The sequence below is a fragment of the Euleptes europaea genome, chromosome 14, assembly GCF_029931775.1.
Source record: "Euleptes europaea isolate rEulEur1 chromosome 14, rEulEur1.hap1, whole genome shotgun sequence".
NCBI lineage: Eukaryota > Metazoa > Chordata > Lepidosauria > Squamata > Sphaerodactylidae > Euleptes > Euleptes europaea.
Genome location: NC_079325.1, coordinates 21,538,511 through 21,564,712, shown reverse-complemented (window position 1 = coordinate 21,564,712; position 26,202 = coordinate 21,538,511). Strand labels below are relative to the sequence as shown.

At 44.7% G+C, this 26,202-nt stretch overlaps 1 protein-coding gene and 1 non-coding gene across 3 annotated transcripts; one reads left to right on the top strand and one right to left on the bottom strand.

The window, feature by feature from the left end:
• Positions 1-1,221: 1,221 nt before the first annotated feature.
• Positions 1,222-1,294, bottom strand: TRNAN-GUU (transfer RNA asparagine (anticodon GUU)). Its single transcript has one exon. It is a non-coding gene; the product is annotated as a tRNA-Asn (tRNA).
• A 3,714-nt stretch (positions 1,295-5,008) lies between these two features.
• On the top strand, positions 5,009-19,393 carry RAB11FIP1 (RAB11 family interacting protein 1). Of its 2 annotated transcripts, XM_056861030.1 has the most exons (6): positions 5,009-5,470; positions 12,095-12,552; positions 13,186-14,020; positions 15,623-17,602; positions 18,359-18,464; positions 19,175-19,393. In XM_056861030.1, exons 1-6 carry the CDS (start codon positions 5,067-5,069, stop codon positions 19,391-19,393), a joined length of 4,002 nt encoding a protein of 1,333 aa, XP_056717008.1. In that variant the 5' UTR covers positions 5,009-5,066. The 2 variants fall into 2 exon arrangements, with proteins under 2 accessions (XP_056717008.1, XP_056717009.1); XM_056861031.1 differs by lacking the exon at positions 15,623-17,602.
• The last annotated feature ends 6,809 nt before the right edge of the window (positions 19,394-26,202 follow it).

The following is a 26,202-nucleotide window of genomic DNA, read 5'->3' as shown; positions in this document are numbered from 1 at the left end:
AGGGGTGGGGGACAAAAAATAAGGAAGGTGTTGGTGGAGCAAAATCTATTCTCGTAATATTAAAACTGTGGTTAATATTGAGATGCACAAACTCTAACAAGCAAACATTGCCCCCTAAATGCTGATGTCTGGAACAAACTGTGGTTACTGAGTAGCACATGTTTCACCATCTCACAGTGACCTATGTGCCAGTGAGGAGTGGTGGTTGAGGTGTCAGACTAGGATCTGGGAGATGAGTTCAAATCCCCATTTTATCATGAGAGCTCACTGGATGACTTTGGGCTAGTCATTCTCTCTCAGCCTAGCCTACCTCGTGGTTTTGTGAGGATGAAATGGAGAAAGAGAGAATTATGTAAGCTGCTTTGGGTCCTCGATCACTATTCAAGCAATCCATCTCACATACCGGTATTAGATATTGCTGAAGGCTCCAGCGTGGTGAGTGGTTAAGAGCGGTGGTTTGGAGTGGTGGAGTCTGATCTGGAGAGCTGGGTTTGATTCCCCACTCCTCCACATGAGCCACGGAGGCTAATCAGGTGAACTGGATTTGTTTCCCCACTCCTACACACAAAGCCAGCTGGGTGACCTTCGGCAAGTCACACACTCTCAGCCCCACCTACCTCACAGGGTGTCTGTTGTGGGGAGGGGAAGGGAAGGTGATTGTAAGCTGGTTTGATCTCCCTTAAGTGGTAGAGAAAGTCGGCATATAAAAACCAACTCTTCTTCTTCACTCTGTCTACCTTGTATATTTGGTCATTTTGCTGTAGCCTGTCCTACATTAATTTAAAAGCAACATGGTTATTTGTTCTTTTGAAGGTTACTTTTGGAAGCTCATCACACAAAGTCAGTCTCATGGAGGAGCAATATTTTTTGTTGTTTCTGTCCAGAGGAGGGTGGGGGCTTTCCTCTTTGATTCCTGTTGAGTATGCACCACTGTTTAAAGGACCCAACTGAGGAAGAAATCTTGGGTCTGGGATTTCATCCTCAGGACAGGTGAGCAGCATACAATCAACACCCTTCCACTGGCTGCCAAAAGCCACTGGACGTGGGGAGAATGGACAACCCAAAATCCAAAATGACCCTTATTTGAACATATGAAGCTGCCTTATACTGAATCAGACCCTCGGTCCATCAAAGTCAGTATTGTCTACTCAGACCGGCAGCAGCTCTCCAGGGTCTCAGGCAGAGGTCTTCCACATCACCTACTTGCCTAGTCCCTTTAACTGGAGATGCCGGGGATTGAACCTGGGACCTTCTGCATAACAAGCAGAGGCTCTACCACTGAGCCACAGCCCCCTCCCCTATATGGAAGCATGCAGAGCTACACTGCAGACCTGAACTATAAATTGGAGTTGGCACAGCCATGGGAAAAAGTAGATGGTCAATGATCTATTTTCCAGGCCATCAAGACACGGATTCTTTCTCCCGGCCTCTGGCTGCAGATCAGACAGGATGCTGATTGCACCTTGGCCTGCCGTCTCCTGTCAACCGCCCCCACTGGGGAATCGGAGCAGTTTATGCTGCTTTTCTCTCCTTCGTTTTATCCTCACAACAACCCTGCAAGGTAGATTATGCTGAACATGTGTGACTGGCCCAAGGTCACCCAGAGAGTTTGGAGAGAACCAAGGTCACCCAGCAGGCTTCATGAGAAATGGGGAAGCCAACCTGCTTCACCAGATTAGAGTCCGCCGCTCACGTGGAGGAGCAGGGAATCAAACCCGGTTCTCCAGATTAGAGTCCAGCGCTCGTAACCACAACACCCCACTATTTTTCCGGACATATAAAAAGGCATATGCTCTACCACTGCCACTCCCCCATAGTTCTCATTATCCCCCAAATACTGCAAATCAACCCCTGAGGAAGTCAACATGATTCCAGTTTAGAGCGACATATGTGTGGCATGATCCTATGCATGCTTCTCCCACTCCACCCCAGAAGTAAGGTCCACTGCATTAATTCTAAATGTGCCTTGGATTACAGGCAAAGGGTAGAATCCCGACTAAAATTCCCAATGGCAACTTTCCTGACTTCCTCTGCCCACTGCAGCCACTGATCTTCACAAATTATGGCTCCTGGTGGATAGGGGACTCTGAGGAAGAACATGAGGGGAGTCCACAACAGGAAGGGGAAATTGGTGGAAACTGCCACGTTAGTTTGGATACAGCCCAATGGCTGCAAATACCCATCACAGGATATTGAATTATAACAAACGTTCCCAACAGAGCTGTCTTGACCACACAGTGGTAGAGCATCTGCTTGGCATGCAGAAGGTCCCAGGTTCAATCCCCGGTATCTCCGGTTAAAGGGACTAGGCAAGTAGGTGATGGGAAAGACCCCTGCCTGAGACCCTGGAGAGCCGCTGCCGGTCTGAGTAGACAATACTGACTTTGATGGACCAAGGTCTGATTCAGTATAAGGCAGCTTCATGTGTTCATGTGTATCTCATTGAATCCCTGTACTTTATTGAAAATGCACTTGCCAGTGATTGCTATAGCGCAGTATCTACTATGGGTGTGCTGCTGCATAGATGCAGGCACTTATATCACGACAATGGTCAGGATGTCAAAACTCAGGCTCTGCAGAATGCTGCAAGTTCTCATTCCTAAACTGGATCGCACTCTGTCAGTCAAAGAAACCAAGGCACGGATAGCACGTGAAGCTGGTGAGGCCACAGCACTTTCCCGTGGGACCCAGTTAATTGCACAGCACCTCGTTTAAGCTGGGTGGATAGCCAGGCAATGCAGCTATGCATGCCACATAAGTACGTCACATGGATAGTGACTAGGGTTGGGAAATACCTGGAGATTTTGGGGGTGGACCCTGAGGAGGTCGGGGTTTGGAAGGACTTCAATACCATAGAGTCCAATTGCCAAAGTGGCCATTTTCTCCAGGCGAACTGATCTCTATTGGCTGGAGATCAGCTGTAATAGCAGGAGATCTCCAGCAACAACCTGGAGGTTGGCAACCCTACTAATGACCCCCTTTAAATGAAGTGCCGTGTGAGTGCACAGTCCCAGGATGAGTGCTTTCGCCTCACCAGCATCATGTTTAAATCAAGCCACAGAGAGCAAGGTAGGGTTCAACTCTGGGTTCAAATTGAGTACATATCGTCCACCCATAATAAAACAAGGTAAAGGCTGAGGCCAGGCCAGTAATCAACCTCGCAAATAGTATCCTTGGGAGCCTAGTAGCAAGACCTGTTTGTTTAATGGCTTATTCCTTAGGCAGGGCTGCAACACCATGTTGAACGCTGCCGGCATGGAAGGTGTGTATTATGCAAAGAGAAATTCAAGAAATTCAGGTTGGCCTGGAAGTGGACATTAGTTTTCTGAGATGGAACAGCTTTTAACTGAGTTCCAGATGAGCATAAGGGTTAGTGGGTTTTCTCATCAGCAAGGCACTCTGTGCTTGCCCAGAGACAACTGCCTACGATCCAGTACTCTACACAGCAAACAGAGACATCACAGAATGATGAGTCAGTTTTATTGTTTTGTCGCCGGTATTGTGTTTGCAAGAGCCAATGTGCTGTAGGAGTTTGAGGATTGGGCAGATCCTACTTGGGGATGGAAGCCCCCATGTCAATGGGGCCCAGACATTCTCTCTTAACCAAACCTACCTCACAGGGCTGTTCTGAGGATAGCAGGAATAACTCAGCATGTTGCCTTTAGGTCCCTGGACGATGGGATAAAAATGTGTTTGATTACACCAGGCACATTAAAGGTACAAATACCATCCTTTGGGGGCACAGGGCTCCTATGCCGTTAATAGCTAACAGGCGGAAATTCAGAACTGAAGCCTTGCCAAGCACAAAGAAATGACATACTAGCTCAGCGCACTTGATACTTTTGTTTGCCCTCTGCTCTTTATCATCCAAGATGATAAATCCACTGCTAGAATGCCACACCTCCAAGTGACAGAGAAAGCTGTCCCTTTTGGATTTCTGCCTGTCATTTAGAATTACTACTTTTCTTTAAAAAAATACCTTTTTCTGCCCTCATCAATATTGCAGGGGAGATTTCAATCAATACCACTCTCTGCAAGGTTATGTCCCTGTGGAAAGAATCACATAGAATCGGTTGTGCATGCTCTTTTGCACTGCCCCCTTAAGTTCTTCTTAAGAGAATCAGTCTTAAGTTCACCAACCCATTGTTCACTGTTAGGGAATGGGCACCCAGTTGAGCGCAAGGTACCCATTCTTATGTCTACTCAGGATGTGGCCACAACTGACTATGTTTTTGCAATATGCCAAGTTTTTGCAATATGCAATGTGGATCCGCGAAAGACACTGTAAACAGGAACAGGCGAGCTCTGTTGAGTAAAATTGTATGATTATGTATTGTGTATGCCAATAAAGGTTTGATTGATTGATACCTTTTTCTGAGCCTGCCAACCTAACACTGATAAATTAACCCAGTGAAGCTGTTTCTTGGCATGCTCCCAGAGCAGTGGGGAAACTTCACGTCGTTGGTTTCTGCACGTTAAGCTGTTATCACACATACCGCAGCTCCTCTAGGAGGAAATAAACAAACAGACGCCAACTCAAATTCCAGGAAGATAATTCACAGTGGGCCGCCGTGTAAGTCTGTCTGCAGTAGTAGAAAAGGGCAAGAGTCCAGTAGCACCTTAAAGACTAACAAGAATATTTTCTGGTAGGGTATGAGCTTTCGTGAGCCACAGCTCACTTCTTCAGATACAAGAAGTGTATCTGCCAGAAAATATTTTTGTTAGTCTTTAAGGTGCTACTGGACTCTTGCCCAAATTCCAGGGTTAGGCAATCTTAACTCCGCCCCCTGGTTCTATAGACGTCTTCCCCGCCCCCTTCTTTGTAGCATCGCTGAGGGGGAGGAGGGAACCCTCCCCCGAGATCTCGCGATGTTTGGCGGCTGGTCGTGCAGCGAAGGCGCGGAGGCCTCGCGCGATTCGAAAGGGGCGGGTTGGCACGCAGAGGGCCCCCCCCCGAGTCTCGCGAGATCCCGAAGCGTCTCTGTCTCTTTCCCCACAGAGAGTTTCGGTCAGTCGGTTTCGCCCCGCGGAGGAGTGCGGAGCTGGGGCGGGAGGCGGTCGGAGCCATGTCGCTGCCGGGCTCGCCGATGTCCGCCGGGCCGCGCTGGGCCCCGACCCACGTCCAAGTGACGGTCCTCCAGGCGCGGGGGCTGCGCGCCAAGGCCAAGGGCGGCGGCGGCGGGAGCGATGCTTACGCCGTCATGGCGCTGGGCAAGGAGAAGTTCGCCACCTCGGTGGCCGAGCGGTGCCAGGGCTCGCCCGTGTGGCGCGAGGAGGCCACCTTCGAGCTGCCCCCGCCGCCGCGGCGCGGCCTGTCCGGAGACGACGAGGGGGGCAGGAGGGGCACGCAGCCCGCCGTCCTCCAGCTCAGCGTCTCCCACCGCGCCCTGCTGGGCCTCGACAAGTTCCTGGGCCGCGCCGAGATCAGCCTGGCCGAACTGCAGGACGAGGGGGGCCGGCGAACTACGCGGTGAGCAGGCTGAAGACGGCCGTCCCCGGGGGGCTCTCCTGGGCAGGGGCGGTGGCTCAGCGGCAGGGCGCCTGCCTGGCATGCAGAGGGTCCCGGGTTCGATCCCCGGCATCTCCACTTAAAGGGAGTAGGCGAGTAGGTGATGGGAAAGACCTCAGCCTGAGACCCTGGAGAGCCATAGGGGAAGGTCTGTGGCTCAGGGGTAGAGCACCTGCTTGGCATGCGGAGGGTCCCAGGTTCGATCCTAGGCATCTCCAGTTAAAGGGACTAGGCGAGTAGGTGATGGTCTTTGGGAAAGACCTCTGCCTGAGACCCTGGAGAGCCATAGGTAGGGGCTGTGGCTCAGGGGCAGAGCCTCTGCCTGGCATGCAGAGGGTCCCAGGTTCGATCCCCTGCATCTCCAGTTAAAGGGACTAGGCGAGTAGGTGATGGTCTTTGGGAAAGACCTCTGCCTGAGACCCTGGAGAGCCATAGGGAGGGGCTGTGGCTCAGTGGTAGAGCATCAGCTTGGTATGCAGAGGGTCCCAGGTTCGATCCCCGGCATCTCCAGTTCAAGGGAGTAGGTGATGTGAAGGAGAGCCATAGAGAGCCATAGGGGAGGGACTGTGGCTCAGTGGTAGAGCATCTGCTTGGCATACAGAAGGTCCCAGGTTCAATCCCCGGCATCCCCAGTTAAAGGGACTAGGCAAGTGAGTGATGCAAAAGACCTTTGCCTGAGACCCTGGAGAGCCGCTGCTGGTCTGAGTAGACAACACTGACTTTGATGGACCAAGGGGGCTGATTCAGAATAAGGCAGCTTCTTGTGTTCATTATGGGGAGAGGCCGTGGCTCAGTGGTAGAGCCTCTGCTTGGCAGGCAGAAGGTCCCAGGTTCAATCCCCGGCATCTCCAGTTAAAGGGACCAGGCAAGTGAGTGATGCGAAAGACCTCTGCTTGAGACCCTGGAGAACCACTGCCAGTCAGAGTAGACAATACTGGCCATGATGGACCAAGGGTCTGGTTCAGTATAAGGCAGCTTCTTGTGTTCAAAAGCCCCGTCGAAGGACATGGGGACAGTGTTGTGTGGACATGTTCGTGGAGGATAGGTCTATCCTTGGCTACTAGTCAAAATGGATACTAGTCATGATGCATACCTATTATCGCCAGGATCAGAGAAGCATGCCTGTTATATTAGGTGCTTCGGGACACCGGGACACAGGCAGGGCAATGCCTATTATTTTGGGTGCGGTGGAACACAGGAAGGACGGTGCTGCTGCAGTCGTCTTGTTTGTGGGCTTCCTGGAGGCACCTGGTTGGCCACTGTGTGAACAGACTGCTGGACGGGATGGGCCTTGGTCTGCTCCAGCAGGGCTTTTCTTATGGATGATAGGGCTATCCATGGCTACTAGTCAAAATGAATACTAGTCATTGTGTGTGTTAAGTGCCGTCAAGTCACTTCCGACTCATGGCAACCCTATGCATCAGCATCCTCCAAAATGTCCGGTCTTTGACAGCCTTGCTCAGGTCTTGCAAATTGAGAGCTGTGGTTTCGTTTATTGAGTCAATCCATCTCTTGTTGGGTCTTCCTCTTTTCCTGCTGCCCTCAACTTTTCCTAGCATGACTGTCTTTTCTAGTGACTCTTTTCCTGCTGCCCTCAACTTTTCCTAGCATGACTGTCTTTTCTAGTGACTCTTGCCTTCTCATAATGTGACCAAAATACGATAGCCTCAGTAGCTTCTAGGGTCAGTTCAGGCTTGATTTGATCTATAACCCACTGATTTGTTTTTTTGGCAGTCTACGGTATCCGTAACACTCTCCTCCAACGCCAGTCATGATACATACCTATTCTCTCAAGGATCAGAGGAGCATGCCTATCATATTAGGTGCTTTGGAACACAGGCAGGACAGTGCTGCTGCGGTCGTCTTGTTTGTGGGCTTCCTAGAGGCACCTGGTTGGCCACTGTGTGAGCAGACTGCTGAACTTGATGGACCTTGGTCTGCTCCAGCAGGGCTTTTTTTATGTCCTTATGATTACGAAGACAGTTCAAGTGCTTCCTTTAACATCTGATCCTATTGCCTGGAATAATTGCCTTCCTCCCCCATGGCTGATGGAGTCAGGAGATGTATCCATAGTTAAATTGTGGAACTCCCTGCCCTAGGATATGGTGATGGCTGCCAACTTGGAAAGCTTTAACAGGGGAGTGGACATGTTCATGGTTGATAGGGCTATCCATGGCTACTAGTCAAAATGAATACTAGTCATGATGCATGCCCGTTCTCTCCAGGAGCAGAGGAGCATGCCTATTATATTAGGTGTTGTGGAACACAGGCAGGATAATGCTGCTGCAGTGGTCTTGTTTGTGGGCTTCCTAGAGTAACCTGGTTGGCCACTGTGTGAACAGACTGCTGGACTTGATGGGCCTTGGTCTGATCCAGCAGGGCTTTTTTAATGTAGTGTTTGGCGTGTTGGACTAGGTGCTGGGAGACTCGGGTTCAAGCCCCCTTTTGGCCACGGGAACTCACTGCGTGACTTCGGGCTGGCTGTACCCTGTCAGGCTGACCTATCTTACAGATTTGTCATGAGGATAAAACGGGGAGAGTCACCAGTAGGTCCCCACTCTGACATGAAGCTCACTAGGTGATCTTGGGCTAGTCAAAGGTGGAATTGGGACTTCGCATTCAGTCCTTTTAAGTAAACAAAGAGGGTTAATGGGCAGTGTCAGTGGCTTCACAGGAAAAGTGCATTTGGGGGAAGTGTTTTGAGGAAGGAAGAGAAATATGACATGAAAGACAAATAGTTATGTGTGTTGCGCTGAGGCTGCATTTCAGTTGTTTTTAATTTGAAACCTGAACAGTGATGGAAAGATCGTCCCAAAAGGGCCCTTCCCTCTAATTCGTACTTAAAGCTAGTTTGCAGAAACTGTTGTGTGTATTATAGGTGGTGGCTGTTTTATGTATTTAGAAATCCCTTCTACATAAACCACAGTGCAATTGAAACTAGGATCTGAGGGAAAGGAATTAAATTAAGGCAAAATTTCGGGGTGGGGATGGGCGCAGAGCCTGCAGAGAACTCTGAATGCTATGGATAGAGCCGGGGCTAGTTTGGGCTATTAAAATACTTCCTGGTTGCCAGATGGTATGTGGTGGGGGTGGATATGGGCTCTAGATTACTGTTTTGAAGTGAAGTAGGAGGGCCACAATAAGTAGCACTTGGAACTTCCTCTCTTGGGTAAGAAAGGTATTAAGTTGCGGCTGAAGCTAAAGAGCATGTCACATACACATCATGCTCAAAGTACATCTAAACTGATGAGTATGTTTAGGGCACCTATTTGAGGCTACCACCCTAGTTGAGTGGCCTGGCCAATGTTTATAGATCCTGTGGGGTTTTTTTTAAACAGATGAGTGTTACGTTAAGCTTAACTTCTGGCAAATCAACTTACTGAGTCACTTCTGCAGTACGGTGTTTCAGTAGATGTGCCTTTCTAATCTTAAAGGTGAACGCGCTCTTGACTTTTTGTATAACAAGTTGGGTGTGCCCCTTAGGTAAGGCAATGAGCCCAGCCTTGGCCGGGGATTGAGGGTGGGATAGAAATCCCAAATAAACAAATAAATAAAATGTGAGGTTATGGAATATGTAACCTTGTTCATACTTCCAGACAAGTTTATAAATAGCCCTTTTCATATAGAGGGTGCTTTGTGACTTAAAAGCCTTGCAAAATCTTACCGCTTTGAGGCAGGACGTGGAAAGTGTGAGAGCTTCCGATGGCACCAGAAAATGATTCTGCTAAATAGGGCAAAATGAGCAAGAGGGAGAGAAAAGAGTTTGCCTCATGAGTTTATAGTTAATCTGAGATTTGAACTGGGTCTTCTGAGACCATAGCTTGTGCTGTAAACTACTAGAGTACGCTGTGTTCAATGAGCTCGACCTACTTGCTCAGCAGATACTTAGAAAAAAGTTAAGTTTGCACAAGGATTTAGTACGATGGCCAAGTATACACATATATTCATGCATCTGCAAATGTGGAATTTCCTAGCTATCAAGAATTCCATTACGCTTCAACCATTTTCAAGAGCCTTGGTTTGAAGCGGTGTAATTTTAATGATAGTAATTACATTTACTAGTTTAAAAACCAGTAAAAGATAAACACACTGAGCATTTATATAACACTTTAGAGCATGCCAAGCGCTTAAAATATTTTGTTGTAATCATCACTATTATTCCCATATTACACAGAGGGGCTAAAGCAAAGTATGGCTTGATCAGGACCAACAAGTAAATTCTTGTTAGAGGCTAGATTAAAATCAGGGATTTGTAGCTCTGCCTCTGGATGGCCCAGGCTAGCCTGGCTCTCAGAAGCTAAGAAGGGTCAGCCCTGGTTAGTAATTGAATGGGAGACCATCAATTAATGCCAGGGTTGTTGTGCAGAGAAAGACAATGGAAAACTACCTCTGTTACTCACTTGCCTTGAAAACCCTACAAGGTTGCCATAAATTGGCTGTGACTTGATGGCACTTCACACACACACCACACTCTTAGCTCCTACAATGCCTCAACTGTAGTCGGTTCTTTCAGGTGATCTGTTAGGGTGTTGCTCTATTGCCGTCCATCTTTTTAAAGACTTAACCGCTGAAGCACCATTAGATTCAACTGTAAATACAAATAACATGTTCTACTCATGGTTGAATGCTTCTTGTCAGTGTTATTAGAATGGATGCTATGCATTAATCCTTCTTTGGGCAGGGGTAGCATTGGCTGTTACTGCACTAGGTATTCCCAGCGATGTGTCAAGAGTTTGGAAATGTTATAAAAAACCGCTTTAAAAGACTTTTTGGATGCCACGGCTAAAAAATGGTTGGAAGACGTCTTCACAGCTAAAGGGGCCAAACAAAGTGCGAACAGTATTTTTTATAACAGTTTCAAACTCTTAATACATCGGTGGGAATACATAGAAAGTGAGAGCAGTATTTTTTATAACATTTTCAAACTTAATACATTGCTGGGAATACCTAGTGCGGTAACAATTGACTTCTTATTGACGGTCAAGCAAGTGTTTGCAGTTAGCAGAGTATATACTGTCCCGTTTCATTTGCCTGTATGATTGTAAGGCCAAAGCACACTAATAGAATTTATGAGAGATTTCAGATTGTTCTTTTTGGGTTTTGGTTCTTTTATTTTATTTTATTATTATTTTTAGTGTGGCTCTCTTCTCCTGAAAGTGTACAATATCACCTTTCAAACAATCTGTGAATTTTGCCTGTTAAGTATTTGGTGAAAGATTTTTGTCATCTATTTAACAGTGGTATATATTGTGTGAGACAGGCCCTAGAATATCCAGGGTAGTTGTTTGCCTGCAGTGGTTGATTCCATTGCTCTTTTTTGACATATTCTTTGATGTAGTATGGACAATATACTTTTGTTTCTGTTATGTCCTTTTGTTGATGCAGTTGCTAAAATATGAAAGTACAGGTTGTCTTTGAGTGCAGTTGTGTAATTTTACATTAAACTGGCTTGTGTTAAAGGTACTAATCTTATCTCAAGCTGTAGTATTAGGCTAAGAAGAAGAGTTGGTTTTTATACCCCAAATTTCTATACCTTTAAGAAGTCTCAAACCAGCTTACAATTGCCTTCCCTTCCTCTCCCCACAACAGACACCTGGTGAGGTAGGTGGGGCTGAGAGAGTTCAGAGAGAACTGTGACTAGCCTAGGGCCACCCAGCAGGCTTTATGCATAGGAGTGGGGAAACCAACCCGGTTCACCAGATTAGAGTCTGCCGCTCATGTGGAGGAGTGGGGAATCAAACCTGGTTCTCCAGATTAGAGTCTGTTGCTCTTAACCACAACACACACGCTGGCCAATATTCTTCAGTGAAAGAATTTTAAAAGATTGTTTCATAGTTTTGTGCAGAGTTATTGTATATATAGGGTAGCTTTTTCTTTGATATGCTGTTTTTTATATTAAGGAACTTTTTCCCATTCAACCATACAATCCCCCAACGGCATCCACCAGTGGCAAAATACAGAAGCATTTTTAATTACTTACCTTCTGTTTGTGTAAATGAGGCCAAGTTATGAGCATAAGATAGTCGATGTAAGAATTTGTAGAAATTGTTATCTCTTTGTTACTAGTTCTGTTTTTTTTCTGAGTTGCCTCTGGCATGCAACTTTCTGAAAATCTAATAATAATTCATGCTTTGAAAGAAGCTGCATATATTTATTTTCCCTTCTATTCTAAAATTTCTTGTAAATAACTCTGTCCTTTTCTCTCTTTCTAGTTCTCCTATTCCTTCTACTGTATCCAGCTCTTTTCAAGACTATCCTCCACCAGTTATCTTGAGGGAGCAAAAAGGTTAGACAAACTAAGATGGCATCCATTGAAGGCTCTAACAGTCTGTTCTTTAATATATACTTCGTGCCAAATAGCTTTTTATTCTGCTGCCTTGATGTCCCAATATTATATGTACTGTTAGCTATTGGCAGTGGTCCTCACTATGCCACGTTGTGACGTCAAATCTCAAACTGCAGATGTTGCACTTCTCTCTTAAGAATCTCCTTTTTCATTCTTGAACAAAAAGCTGTCTGCTGCGCACTACTCCTATCATAGTTTTAAGTCCTTATTACTGATGCTTCCTTGTTTTATTTCAACAGATGGTATAAGCTTCACTCCAAACCGGGGAAAAAAGAAAAAGAGAGGGGCGAGATAGAGGTGGACATCCAGTTCATGAGGAGCAACATGACAGCCAGCATGTTTGACCTGTCCATGAAAGATAAGTCCCGGAGTCCATTTGGCAAGCTGAAAGATAAACTGAAGGGGAAACGGGGAAATGGATTGCCAGACACAGCTTCAGCGATTGTTCCTAGCATAACTCACTCGCTCGCTGGCAGTGACGAAGAGTCAAATGAGAAAGAGAAAGAAAAGAAAAAGTCAAAATTCAAGACACTGTTTTCCAAACCAGGCTTGCAGAAAAGCAACATCTCTCAGTCCATGTCTGTGCTACCTTCTCTCCAACCAGTTTCAGAGAGAGTTAGGCTTAGACCAAGTGACTTTAAGTCACAGTGGGACGACGACGATGAAGATGATGACACTTTAACTCCAGTCTCAGAGAGTAAGTATTCTTTTCATAAGAAAAAAGCCTGATTTCCAAGTTGGCATGAAATATAGTGTAGAATATTTTTTCTTTACACTTGCTGCAACTGGGCCTTTTGTATTTACTTGTTCTTGGAGACCACTGCTTGAGAGCTTTGCAGATTATAATACTGTAAATAAATGAGTGCATCTTTGTAAGTTTATGGGTGTTAATTCCTAAAGGTAAAGGTCCCCTGTGCAAGCACCGGGTCATTCCTGGGGTGACGTCACATCCCGACGTTTACTAGGCAGACTTTGTTTATGGGGTGGTTTGCTAGTGCCTTCCCTAGTCATCTTCCCTTTACCCCCAGCAAGCTGGGTACTCATTTTACTGACCTCGGAAGGATGGAAGGCTGAGTCAACCTTGAGCCGGCTACCTGAAACCGACTTCTGTCGGGATCGAACTCAGGTCGTGAGCAGAACTTGTACTGCAGTACTTCAGCTTACCACTCTGCACCACGGGGCTCCTGTTAATTCCTAGACTTGTCTATTTAAAACTAGTACTCTGCACTTGGTATGCTATGGTTGCCAAGAGCCATCAGCTGATCTGGATATGCAAACATTTTCAAGAGTGCTTCATAATTCTGATAATATGTTCATTTTATCTTTTCAGAACCCCCTGCAAACAAAGCTGAAGATAACTTTCTTTATCCTCCTTCTGGAAGATCTCATAAGAGAACAGGCAGTGCAGATTCCAAGCAGTTGAACACAATTGCTTCCAGCAGCGCCAAGAAAGATGGGCATTCTTTATTTGGTGGTCTGAAGTCCAAAAATGACCCAGTTTCCCGTTCCAATGTATGTATCAATGGCAGCCATGTTTATGGGGAAGAGTGTGAACCAAAGAGTGACACTATTCCAAGAGAGAACACTCCATCTTCCCCTTTCCCTTCCCCTCAGACATCCCGACGAAAGCATCTCTTTTCATCTCAAGAGAACTTGACTTCCATTCCCAGTAAAGACCCTGAAATGACTGGAAGACTGTCTCTGGACAGCGGAGTGCCTGAGTCTGCCTCACTGGAGTCCTTTAAAGCCATGAGTCTGCCATCATACAAACTGCTTAGTGGTGGGGACTTGCTAGAAAGTAGCACTCCTGTGATTTCAGACACTTCAAAAGAAAGTATAACTAAAGAGATCAAAAAGCAGGAGAACTTCAAGTCTTCCTTGCTATCCCTTGTAACAGGAAAAAAAGAAGCTGAAAATAGTTCTGAGATTTCTGTGAAGGGAAAGGAAGTGAAACGTAATGAGAGAGAATTGGCAGGAAAAGAGACAAACCCCTTTGAAGTCCCTGTGGATTGCAGAAGAGACCAAGGCCCAGATAAGAGAAAATCTACAAATGCCCCTGCTCCAAAGGCATCCCTCAATCCTTTTACGGAAAACATCGAAGAAGAGAAACCAGAAAAAAGTGCAGCGTCTGTGAAACCATCCCAGGCCAAACCCATCAAACCCAGGTTAGTGTTCTGACACTATCATGTATGAAAGATGGCAATTAAGGTGATTAAGAGTTGTGTTTTAATGGAGGCACATAAGAAGAGCCTACAGGTGACATAGAAATAGATTTTGTGCTGTCTGGTAATCCTGCATGCCTTGTGGGGGAGGGCATCTCTTCCCATGTCTTTCTGGAAAGGAGAAATGAATAGTTACACGTACCGCCTCTGTATTCTCGGGTTTAACGGCAGCATGTTGGTCCCCCTTTCCTGGATGGCAGAGAGTGGAATAAAGTCCTACAATCTGTCTCCAAAATGGAGTTTAGTTTTATAACGAGGGAATTATGTACTTTAGCTAGCTGGACTGACATTTGCTTTTTTAGGTTTCTGTCCATTTCTCTCCTGAGCACATAGAGGCAGAGGCCCTATCTCTATTCTGTTAGTCTGGCTGGGCAAATTCAGTTAGGCTACGTTTTGTTTTTGTTCCTTTCCCTCAGCTGGGGATAAGGTGCAAAAGAAATAGGTTGCCATTCCAGCCAGTCTACTGGTCTGTTTGCCAGCGAGTGCATTGGCTGAGGTTCTTCTGCCTTCACAGACTTGGCTTTGATTTCCACATTTGGGAAGGCGAAAGGTAATAATTGTAGGCACTGTGCGGTGGAGAAACAGTGCAAGACAAATAGCACTTATCTGTTTCTTCCCTGTGCTACAGGAATTAAGGGAGTGGAGTGAGGGATGCGTGGAAGGGTATGACAGCTCCCTCCCTTCCTTCCTGTGTTCTGGAAGTAGGAAGGGGAGGAACATTGGGGTGGAATGGAAAAAGATTCGGGCAAGTGAGTCAATGTGCTGTTGTCCTCCCGCCCTCTGAACTATTTGCATTGTTGTATGTTGCATATTAAGTCTTTGAAGAGCCTCCATTGTTTATTTCCCTCAAGTTTCTATATCTAATGTGTCTGTATCCATGCTGTGAATGCTAACGGGGGCTTAGCTTCATTCTGTGTGTAAAAGAGTTGTACAAAAATGACTCCTTGCTGTCCTATCGTCTCAAACTAATTCTTCCTCCTTTGCAGCCTAACAAAGATTTGAAACTGGAATGAAATAACTTCTACTCTCCAGTTTCTGCAGAAATCCGCAACCTTTCCTTTTGCTCAGACTTTACAGCTAAGCATGATATTGTGGCTTGGTGAATGACTTCTTTTGGACAAAACTTTATTTTATTGGAGCCACATAACAGACATACTTCTGCATTTTCCTGTCTGCAGCCCTTGCATTTTGGGTGCTTTTTAAATGTTTAAATGACTTGTATACTAATGCAACCTGTTATGGAATTTGACTGAAAAGAATTTACCGTGTGTTTCATTGCAAATAGACCTTGTTGCCTTGGAAAACTTTGTTTTTTAAATGTGGAAAACTTTGTTTTTTCATGGAACATGGTGCTGGCCTTCAGATTTCTGATGTTTAAGGAACATGATGACATGCAAGTTAATTTGGTTGGCTTAAAGGCCTTTGATCTCTGCTGTATGTTTTTAACACGCAGCAGCTTTATGAAACCTGTCTACAGAATGTTTCTGCTTGTCTCATGTTGCATCTGCAACTGACATGCAGGTTTTATTTTGTGCTTTTCTGCAGACTGGGCGTGTCTTCAGAGGATGAAACCAAAGCCATTTCTACTTTTTCTGTACCTCCCACTCTTTCTCCGTTCTGTCTTTCCCATCCTTCTACCAATGACAACAACCCTTTTAGCTCTAAACTTGGTCCAGAATGGAAAAGTGAGGCCTCCAATACTTCTGCTAGTCCTTTATTAAAACTTTCTGCACAGCAGGGCAATAACCCTTTCACTCCTAAATGGGGACAGGAATCCAAAGAAGATGATCCAGAACGCGTTACAGCTGCTCCTTTCTCCCAGCCTGCTCCAGTTGCTGGCAGTGAGAACAATCCTTTTGCTTCTAATTGGAGGCAGGAATCTCAGCCCGAGAATCCTGAAAACTTGACTAAATCTCCCGTGTATCTCTCCCATCCTCCTCCAAATCCTGTCCAGGAAGATCCTTTAGTATCTACACTGGAAAAGGGTTCTGAAAGTATTAACAGCCCTCCCACATCTGTTGCCTTTCCTTCTACTGCTTCTGACCAAGAGCCTGACACTTCATCAGACAGCTTTGCTAGTCCGGAGCTCCTTCCCATTGTGCCTTCAGAGAAGCCTCAGAGTGAAGGTCAGGCGGACCCCGTGGGGGCTGTCTCTGGGTCTCTTTCTGGACGTCAGCCTGTACGTTTTTATGACCAGATTGGGCGGATCCTAAAGTCACAACGAGATGACAAGGAAGTGCAAGTGGTGGCACCATTTAAAGAGAACAGTGGCAGCACGAAGAAGTCTGTGACCTTTGCTGTTGATGACCCGAGAGCCAACGATAGAGTAAATAGTGGTGATGAGGTTTCAGATGAAGATTCGGCTGAGAGCTGGCCTCATGGGGAAAGTGAGAATACAGTAGATCTCGCTGGAAGGGAAGGGACAGAAAGATGTGAACTGAATATAGAGGATTGCTCTTCATCTGGGCCTGATGATGGAAGCATCACGGCAGTTCATAACAGTAGGAGCCCCTTCGAAAGAGAGGATGAAATCAGCCCTTCAGTTAAAAGAGAGCCACCAGTACCAATCCCAAGGGTCCTTGGACTGTTACCTAAGGAAACAGACATGTCGAGGACAGCACTGAGTAGTAGTACTTCTTCTGAACCGCCGCCACAGCCAGCCCCAAGAAGTGTTCTAAAGTTAAAAAAGGAGCCTTTTTCTCTGCCTGAACCAAAGCTAAAAGATATGATGAGTTCTTCAGAGTCACAGTTGCACGCAGACACTTCTCTACTCTCCAGTGAAAACCCAACAGCTGTTAACTTTGTTGCAACTACACTTAATCCTGAGAGAGATGACGAACTTTCTCAGAGTATTAATACAAATCACTCTGACACTCCCACAGGCAAACAGCTGGACACTTTAGCTGCTGGAGAATTGCACCTAAAACCAGCTGCCCTTCCGGTTATTCCTGAAGTAGGATCTGATGATGAGCAGCTAAGTGACATCCAAAAAGACCATGAAAAGAGGGCAGTGTGTGATGACCTGTCCAGCACCAGGGATGGTTCTTCACAGTTACAGTCTTCCATTAAGGAAAGGGAGCAAACCTCAGACAAAAAGGCTACTGGTGAGAGACAGGCTATATCACCACTTGTGAAAAAGACTGGTTTTGATGACTATTTTAAATGGAACAAGTCGTCAGCCTGTCCTTCGGCAGTAGTACTTGAGAATGGAAATGAGAGCATAAAGGGGTCAGAACAGAAGGATGGCAGTTTGAAGGAAAGCAGAATGGGTTATTGTCCTGAATTCTCTGATAAGTCTGTTGCCTCTCTGTCCAGTTCTTCTCAGCCTTACTCTGCTCGTTCTTTCCAATCTGATATTCTCAGCTCTAATAAGGCAGAATCTCCGAAAAAATCTGCAACGGAGGGCATGGATGTCAAAGTGGACAGGTCTGACAAGAAGAAGCTGCTTCAGGCATGGGTTTCACCCTCTGAAACACATTCCAGTCAAACTCAGCAGAGTGGTGGAACTGTGCCTGCTAAGCTCAGGTGAGACGAGTCGGGGTCTTACATAGACAGACTGAGTGCCAAATGTGGCTTTGATTTATTAAAATGCTGGCTTTTTGTTTCGTTACTTTGCCAAAATTAGAGGTTTCAGCGGTAAAGTATATGGTTGATTGTTTTTGGGAAAGCTCGCAACTGCAAGTCGTAACTGAGCTGTATAGTTCCTTGTGGCATATTGCTTGTAAGTTGGATATCTCTGTACCTGAAGTTGTTTACAGGTACCGATGAAGTGAGAACATTATGTGCTAAGATAAACCTGTGACTTTAACCTTCATTGAAGAACTTACGTGTGAGAAACCTATTGAATGCAAAGGCCTTGAGCTAGTCACTCTTTCCCTAAGCCTAACCTACCTCACAGGGTTGTTGTGAGGATAAAATGGGGAGGTGTGGGCTGTCATGAGCTCCTTGGAGGATGGGTGTGATAAAGATGCAATAACTGTCCATAGCTAATTCTATTAAACACAAAACTGAAGATTTCTTTTGGAGATCCCTTAAAATACCTTGTAAAAAAGTGTAGAACGGTTTCAAAAAGATGGCAACATGTCGGCCTCAAAGTCTAGCAGTAGCTATGAAATGTAACCTTGCAATGAAAGAATACGTGTGTGTGTGTGAAGAAAAGTTACTTCAGTGACTTAAAAAAAACATTCATATGTATAGTTCTTCTTTTGGGGTCAAAGGTGTTTGATTATGCATTGGTATAGTATTAAATAGTTGCCTAAAATAACTGGGTCTCTCTTTCAGACTTCATCCTGTGAAGCCAATGAATACTACATCAAATAAACCACCTGCAAAAACCTTGAACATCACCACAAAAATCCTGGATAACCAAAATGAAACCAATCTAAAGGTACTTAAGGCATAGTGCATTTTAAGCCAAATAAGCCATTTTCTGTCTTCAGCTGTATATACTATTAATAATGGCAAGTAGGAAAATCGTATTTTAAAAAGATGGCTGATATATAGTCATGTCTTAGCTTCCTGACTGTATCACCTGAAACTTGGGCGGGTGTAAAAGGACATGAAAGTATTCTGTTAACTTGAGGCTTGATTTAGGCATACAGCAAAGGGACACACTAATAAACAGGTGTGACTCAGTTCAATTTTTTAGCTTTCTGTAGGTCATGGTATTGAACGTTCTTGTCTTACTGTCCTCCCTCTGGCTGATTCTGAGGATTATTTAGTCTGTTGTGTTGGGGTGTAAATGTGATTTTGACAGGTTCAGAATTTGCCATCTTTTCCTTAGACCTTTGATATGAAACACTTTGTTGTTGAAATAGTGCTTCCAGTCAGACAACAGAGGCAGACATACCAAATCCTTGTGCCCCTCATAAAGTACTTACTGAAATCCTGAAATTCCTGTTATTCGTGAATCTTTAACAAGGCTCACCTCCTCTGACAGAGGAATTTCTTTGTGCAATAAACACACCTTGGAGGGTTTTTTTAGCAGTCCCTGAAAGCAAAGGCCTCTGAACACCTTACATCTGATACTTTGGGTATATATTTGTGACTTCTCTCGCTACCAAAATGACTAACCACTTTTATTCTTCCTCCTTAAAGAAATACGACCCTTCCGATCCTGCTTATGCTTATGCTCAGCTAACTCATGATGAGCTGATCCAGCTGGTCTTAAAACAGAAAGATGTGATAGCAAAGCGAGATAACCAGGTGCAGGAACTGGAAGACTACATTGATAATTTGCTGGTCAGAGTCATGGAAGAAACCCCAAATATTCTTCGGGCACAGCCCCACATGAACAAAAAAGCCGGAAGAATGTAAAACGGCAACGACATCTGAATAAGGACTTCTGTTACTCAGATTTCAGAAGCGGAGAACGTGAAAATGTCAAAATTAACTGCTCCTTGTACCAAAGCAAATGATGTTTTTCCTTTCTTGACTTGCCTTATTTTTGGAGACTGGCTAATAATTATATAATCCAAAATGAAAATGGGGATGGGGGGACGGGAAAACAACACCCTCATGCTATGTACTCACTGTACATGTTTTGCTGCTGCATTAGGGTTAACAGCCTGAGATCATAGATCGTGGAAGGAGTTATGAGCCAGTTTTTATCTGTGAATAATTCTGTAACTGGAATATTTTAAAGCGTTCGGTTTAATAAAAATGGATGCTTCTGCCATAGCTTACAGAAGCGTACACTCTTGGACCTTTTAGGTTATTTTTAGTGCAATATAGCAATCATACTAATCACATTCAAGGGGTTGAAAGGAACGCAGGTTAAAAAAAAGCATTGTTGCGTTAACACCAAGTGCCTTATTTTGCTTGAGTTGCTTAAAAACGAGCACTCCCATCAAGACCTGGATGCACTTTGACTTGCAACAATTGAGCACAAAGCATGTGGAATATCTGATGGCCCTCCTAAATTGAAAAAGAATAGTTAATAGCACAGCTGTGCTGTTCAGTTCTCATTCTCTTGGAGGCGGGCTGGGCTTGCGCTGTACAAGCCTGCAGTGGATTGTGCAAAGTTGTTTACTGGTTCCCTCAAAGTCAAATGCAACTGTGCTGTAGTTTGCGAGCAGATCTTACTTGCCTGAATGTTACTGTTTTGATGAAGTTTCACACAGGTAGCAACAGCAGACGAGAATCCCAAATATTTTGGCGCTCCTTGCATACTTGATATGAGGATTCTTTCACTTTGTCCAAATTAGATTCCTTTCATAGCAGTAATAAAATACAGTCCTCTGTTTATATTGCTTCACTCACTGGAACATGCTGATAAGCCTGCATTCTTGAACAGTGAGAAAGGCTGCAAGAGAAAGGTGGGGCAGAAGTATTTCAACAAATACCCTTCCTCAGTTTCCAACATTGTTTCTGGATTGTGCCCTGAATTGATGAGTTAATAGTAAAATTCCAGTAAAGCTTTTTATTTTAAATTTTATAGGGATAATTTGATTGCTGTTTGCCTTTCACCTTTCTGCTTGATTCTGGGCTGGGCATTTGCTCATTGTATGGACTGAGTGACTTGCAAAGGGATCAGTTTAGTGGATCTCATAGCAGAGCAGTCAACATTATTACACTTCAGTGTACAGTAATATGAAAAATTGAGGTTTGATTGTTCAGTCCAGACTGTAAATGGTATGACTTTGACAGACTTATAAGTCAGTTTGTTGCAGTTGAAGCTAAATAACATCTACTTTCAGGACTGATGAAAATCTTCACCTGCATATGTTCTGGCATCACTCCAAGTGTTGTCTGTAAAGTCTTTTGATCCATTTCAACCCCACAGTCAGTGTGGATAACTACTGTATCATTATTTCTTTCCATTACTGCACTTGGGGCTGAAGTTGGCACTGGATAGCTTTTGAGACCTCACATTCCTGTGTACTTCTATAACTCGATTATAAACCGGTCAGCTAAAATCAAAGATCTGACTTTTCCTGGATGGTGGTACTTTAGTGGTAATCAGTCAGATGATACAGCATCTCTAGAGCAACCTACATACATCTGCAGTGTTCATTTTCTAAGAAGTAGTGCCGTTAATGCGACTTGCACTATTTTTGTAACGATAGCCTATCTATGCACTTTAAAGGGTTGGGTACAAAACACATTGTGTTTAAACATATGATTCCAAGCATATGGTTATCTTTTCTGTTCTTTCCATGAATGATGTTTGGCACCTGCGAAGCAGATTGGCTGATCTTTTTGCATAGTGCTAATTCTCGCCATGGAATTCCCTGACTGACGCATCTCTAAAATCCTGATGCCTCCCCTGTGACATATAATTCTTATTATTCAAAAAGTGAACTCCTATTCACGTGGAGGAAGTCTTAAAAGGCCATTAACCTGGTCTAAACAAGCTTTCAAATTGCCCCCTGTGGGGCCTGTGCCCCACGTTGGGAACCACAGCTTCTCTCTCCTGTCATTTGATCAGTGCTTATTGAAGGATCTGAATGTATGTTATTTATTTTCTGCCTTGGTACTTATAGTTCTTTGGTTTTGATACAAAGACCTTCAGCCTCATGGACTGTTAAAATAAAGTTATTTTAAATTTGTGTGAACGCTTATCCATTTTCTGAAACATAAAAAGAAATGACGGGTGCTTAGTGTAGTAGGCAAATAATTGGCTGTATATAAAAATCCCCTTGAAGGTCTTTTTCTCCAGGATTCTGTAAGTTCTCAGGGACTTGAATAGGCTGTTTTCCCCTTGGTCCTCTCACTTTATTAAGCTATTTTCAGTTGCTCTTGGCATTCTGTTTCCCTGGGGAACTTTCAGTCTTAATTGAAGTTAGTGGAAGGGGATTAATTATAAAGTCATATTTTTCTTCACTGCTGGACAAATCCCCCTGTGAAGAGAGACATGGCTTTGTCAGTAACCTGGTTTTGCTGTCTTCAAGACTGGGATGGGGGCTAACCACTTTGCTACTAGATGAAGAAGAGTTGGTTTTTATTTTTTCTCTACCCCAAGTCTCATCACCTCCCCCTCCCACAACAGGCATCTTGTAAGGCAGGTGGGGCTGAGAGAGTTCTGAGAGAACTGTGACTAGCCCAAAGTCACCCAGCAAGCTTCATGTGGAGGAGTGAGGAATCAAACGTGGTTCTCCAGATTACTACATAACGCTGGCTCTCAGCGTGCAGTATTTCAGTAGACGCTAACATAGCTACCAGTTTTATAGAATTACATGCAGTACATATTCCCCTATGAAGTACAAGGGTAACATTTCTAGGAGTTCAGCCAAAATCATACATTCCTTTGAAACATCTCTATCAATTTATTTTCCTGCCTAATTTAAGATGACTCAACCAGTCCTTTAGTTGCTGGAGATGAGCAAGTTTGAACTGAACCAAAGTTTTCTGTGCAGGAGTCAAAGGTTTTAACAATGCACCTAGATGATCAAGATAATTCAAAATCAATGTTAAGCATCACATCAAAATCAATGTTAAGCATCACATCATGATCTTATTTGGCAGTTCATGAATGAACTTGAACCATCTGAGACCAATACACTTGGATCTATTGACATACCTGTGGGCCATGTTGGAAATTCAACTCTTGGTCTGTTTCCTGGGTTCCCATCAAAGGGTGAATCTCTACAGGAAAATTACCCATGTTCAAATTGATAAAGGGGCAACCATTTTATGCCACGTGTCCCAAAAGAGTTATTTGGTTGTCAAGCCAGCTGTTGATCATGCCAATAGGCTACTATTTAAATGGATCCTATTTACTTAAGAGCCCCATGGCACAGACTGGTAACCTGCAGTACTGCAATCAAAGCTCTGCTCATGACTTGAGTTCAATCCCGATGGAAGTCGGTTTCACGTAGCCGGCTCAAGGATGACTTGGCCATCCATGCTTCTGAGGTTGGTAAAATTAGTACCAAAGCTTGCTGGGGTAAAGCATAGACAACTAGTTCTTAGTGAATTCCCACCGCTGCCCTCAACCATAAGCCTGGCAGAACATCTTTGTCTTACAGGTCCTGTGGAACTGAATTAGATCCTACAGGGCTTGGGTCTCATTAGATAGAGCGTTCCCAAGAGTTAACTTGACCATTATTACAAAAGCCAATCTTTCAAAGCCAGCCTTAAACCATTGAGAAATTTCCCCTAGGATATTGACTGGCCAGAACTCTGGCAGCTGGCCAGTCATTAACTGGTTCTTCCATTAATTCTAGGTCAGCAAGATGTGGCCAGTTTTTCACCAGAGAAACACAATCCCTTAATTCACAAATTACTTGGCCTGTTGTAGTGTTTTGAATGCTTGATATGGCCCCTGCAAAGGAAACTGTAACTTCTGGAATGTGCCTAACCAATTTAGCAGTCCTTGTGATGCAGAACTGCATGCCAGGAAGGGATTTTGAATCAGTGGCTCTGGCAGTGCTGCAGTTGGATGCTCCCCGTTGCCTTCCAGTGATTCAGTACCTCCATAAAGTTGTTCAGCCTTTCAAATGAGCAAATTCCCCAATGTCCCAAATGGCCTAAAAGTTCCACTCTCCAAGATATCCATAACTGAAACCTGTACCTATTGCAATATTAACAATCAGCGTTGTAGAATCCTTAATGCAAGGCTGTTTCAGAACCTGTTACACCAAGCCAAAGGTTTTTTTTAAAGGTACACATGAACACATGAAGCTGCCTTATACTGAATCAGACCCTTAGTCTTGTCTACTCAGACCGGCAGTTGCTCTCCAGGGTCTCAGGCAGGTGTCTTTCCTATCACCTACTTGCCTAGTCCCTTTAGCTGGAGATGCTGGAGATTGAACCTGGGACCTTCTGCATGCCAAGCAGATGCTCTACCACTGAGCCACAGGTAAAGGTTGTGTCCCCTGTGCAAGCACCCCATGGGGTGACGTAACATCGCAACGTTTACTAGGCAGACTACGTTTACAGGGTGGTTTGCCATTGCCTTTCCCAGTCGACTACCCTTGACCCTCATTCAACTGCGTTTTTAAAGGCAGTTGGGAAACACAACCACCAAGTTAGTCACACAGATGCCTATTTAACAAGAGCGTGAGCTGAAAGAGGCTAGATCAACCGCAAACACAAACATAGTTGCAGACAGACCTTTGGGGCAGTTTGCACCAGTGGCAATCCATTCTGGCCCAGTCATCAAGGTCACAGCTTCTCGATGTGTCAGAGATCAAGTGTTTGAATGCTGATGACGACGATGTTCTACAACATTCCCTGCCAAATAGCACTCCTTTTTCAGCAGCCAGCCTGCAGACTGCACTGTCCATGGGATTGTCAAGAAAGCAAACAATATAAAAGCCCATTAAACATATTACATATATGTTTTATATTTAAGAAGTAAGAAGAGTTGGTATTTATATGCCGACTTTCTCTACCACTTAAGGAAGAATCAAACTGGCTTACAATCACATTCCCCCCCAAGAGACACCTTGTGAGGCAGGTGGGGCTGAGAGAGCTCTAACAGAGCTGTGACTAGCCCAAGGTCACCCAGCTGGCTTCATGTGGAGTGGGGAAACCAACCCAATTCACCAGATTAGCCTCTGCCATTCATGTGAATGAGTGGGGAAACAAACCCAGTTCTCCAGATCAGAGTCCACCACTCTTAACCACTAGACCATGCTGGCTGTCAAGGTATAAGGTGTAGTGAAATCAAATTGCATCTCTTCCCCACAGCGAAGGCAATCCTGCTCCCCATGGCAGCCATTTTATGATTGACCCTGCCCCCACCCATGATATCCATTTTGTGATGGCATTCTTTATTCAAGAGCCAGCGTGGTGTAGTGGTTAAGAGTGGCAGACTCTAATCCGGAGAACTGGTTTCGATTCCCCACTCCTGCACATGAGCGGTGGACTCTAATCTGGCTTTCCCACTCCTAAACAAGAAGCCAGCTGGGTGACTTTGGGCTAGACACAGTTCTCTTAGAGCTGTCTCAGCCCCACCTACCTCACAAGGTGTCTGTTGCGGGGAGGGGAAGGTGATTGTAAGCCAGTTTAATTCTCCCTTAAAAACCAACTCTTCTTCAAAATTCATAATCCGCCAACGGATCATTTTAAATAATTTAATAAAATTAGTTTAAGATCATAAGGTAATGAAGAACAGGTAATTTCACTAATTATAGAAAGTATATCTGCCCAGCAGTTTTAAAAATAAATTAGAGGGTAGGTTCAGAATATGAGTTTGAAGTTAGCCAAGCGTCTGGAGCTTTACTTTAAAAAAAAATCTTTTTACAGAGCACCTTAGTATTCTTATAAAGTAGAGATATTTAACAAATTCACTTAGTATACGAGTTGTTATTGTGACGGCGAGAATGGCTTTCCTTGAACAGTTTCTCGTTGGTTTGATGCCACAGCTACACTCTACGCTAACATCCCCTAGTTCACCATACAATTTTACAGAAATCTGATGCAGCTATTTTGGCTGGCTAGCTTTCGGATTAGAAAGAGCTGGAAGAGTGAAGCACAGGCGCCATCTGCCGGTTCCTCAGTTCTTAGTAAGGGTCATTTCATCCGATTGTATGTTGAAATGCCCAGCTCTTAATGCATGTTTTTCCATGCAACCTGTGAGATCAGTAGCTGAGGATGCGGGACTGGCGGCTCGAGCCAGTTTGGCAAGACAGAAGAGGCTTGTAAATACACTGTGACATCACTGGTACCATCCAACAAGCACTTGTGGTACTTGTGCCACCACATTCTCTGCAGTAAAACATAGTTATATTTGCTGTTGCAGTGCAGTGACTGGAATGCTGCTGAACGGGTATTCCTGCACAATGTTTCAGGCTGGAGGGTGGGGAGGCTTAAGCTTCTCCCCACATGCCACAGCCTCAGTCTGAATTGGGTGTCTGGGCATTCGGGAGCTGAGTTCCAAGTCCAGAATTCGCAGAAGTCACCAGAACACAAGGACAAAAGGCCTTCTCAAGACTTACAGTGCAATCTTAAGGAGAGTTACTCCAGTCTAAGCCCATTCATTTCAATGGGCTTAGACTGGAGTAACTCTCCTTAGGGTTGCACTGTTAGACTGTCATACAGGGCCAGGGCCAGGACCTGTCAGAGCAAGCAGAAGATCCTGGAGCTACCAAGATAAAATTAAATGTATTTATACCTGTATTGTGGCACTGCTGTTGTCTATGAAATATCCTCTGCCAGTGTCTCCTTCCACTAATGCT

Coding starts and splice junctions, on each gene's coding strand:
- RAB11FIP1 (XM_056861030.1), top strand. CDS start 5,067: ATGTCGCTGCCGGGCTCGCCGATGTCCGCCGGGCCGCGCTGGGCCCCG. Junction 5,471..12,094: donor GGGGGCCGGCGAACTACGCG/GTGAGCAGGCTG, acceptor TTATTTCAACAG/ATGGTATAAGCTTCACTCCA. Junction 17,603..18,358: donor ACTGTGCCTGCTAAGCTCAG/GTGAGACGAGTC, acceptor TCTCTCTTTCAG/ACTTCATCCTGTGAAGCCAA.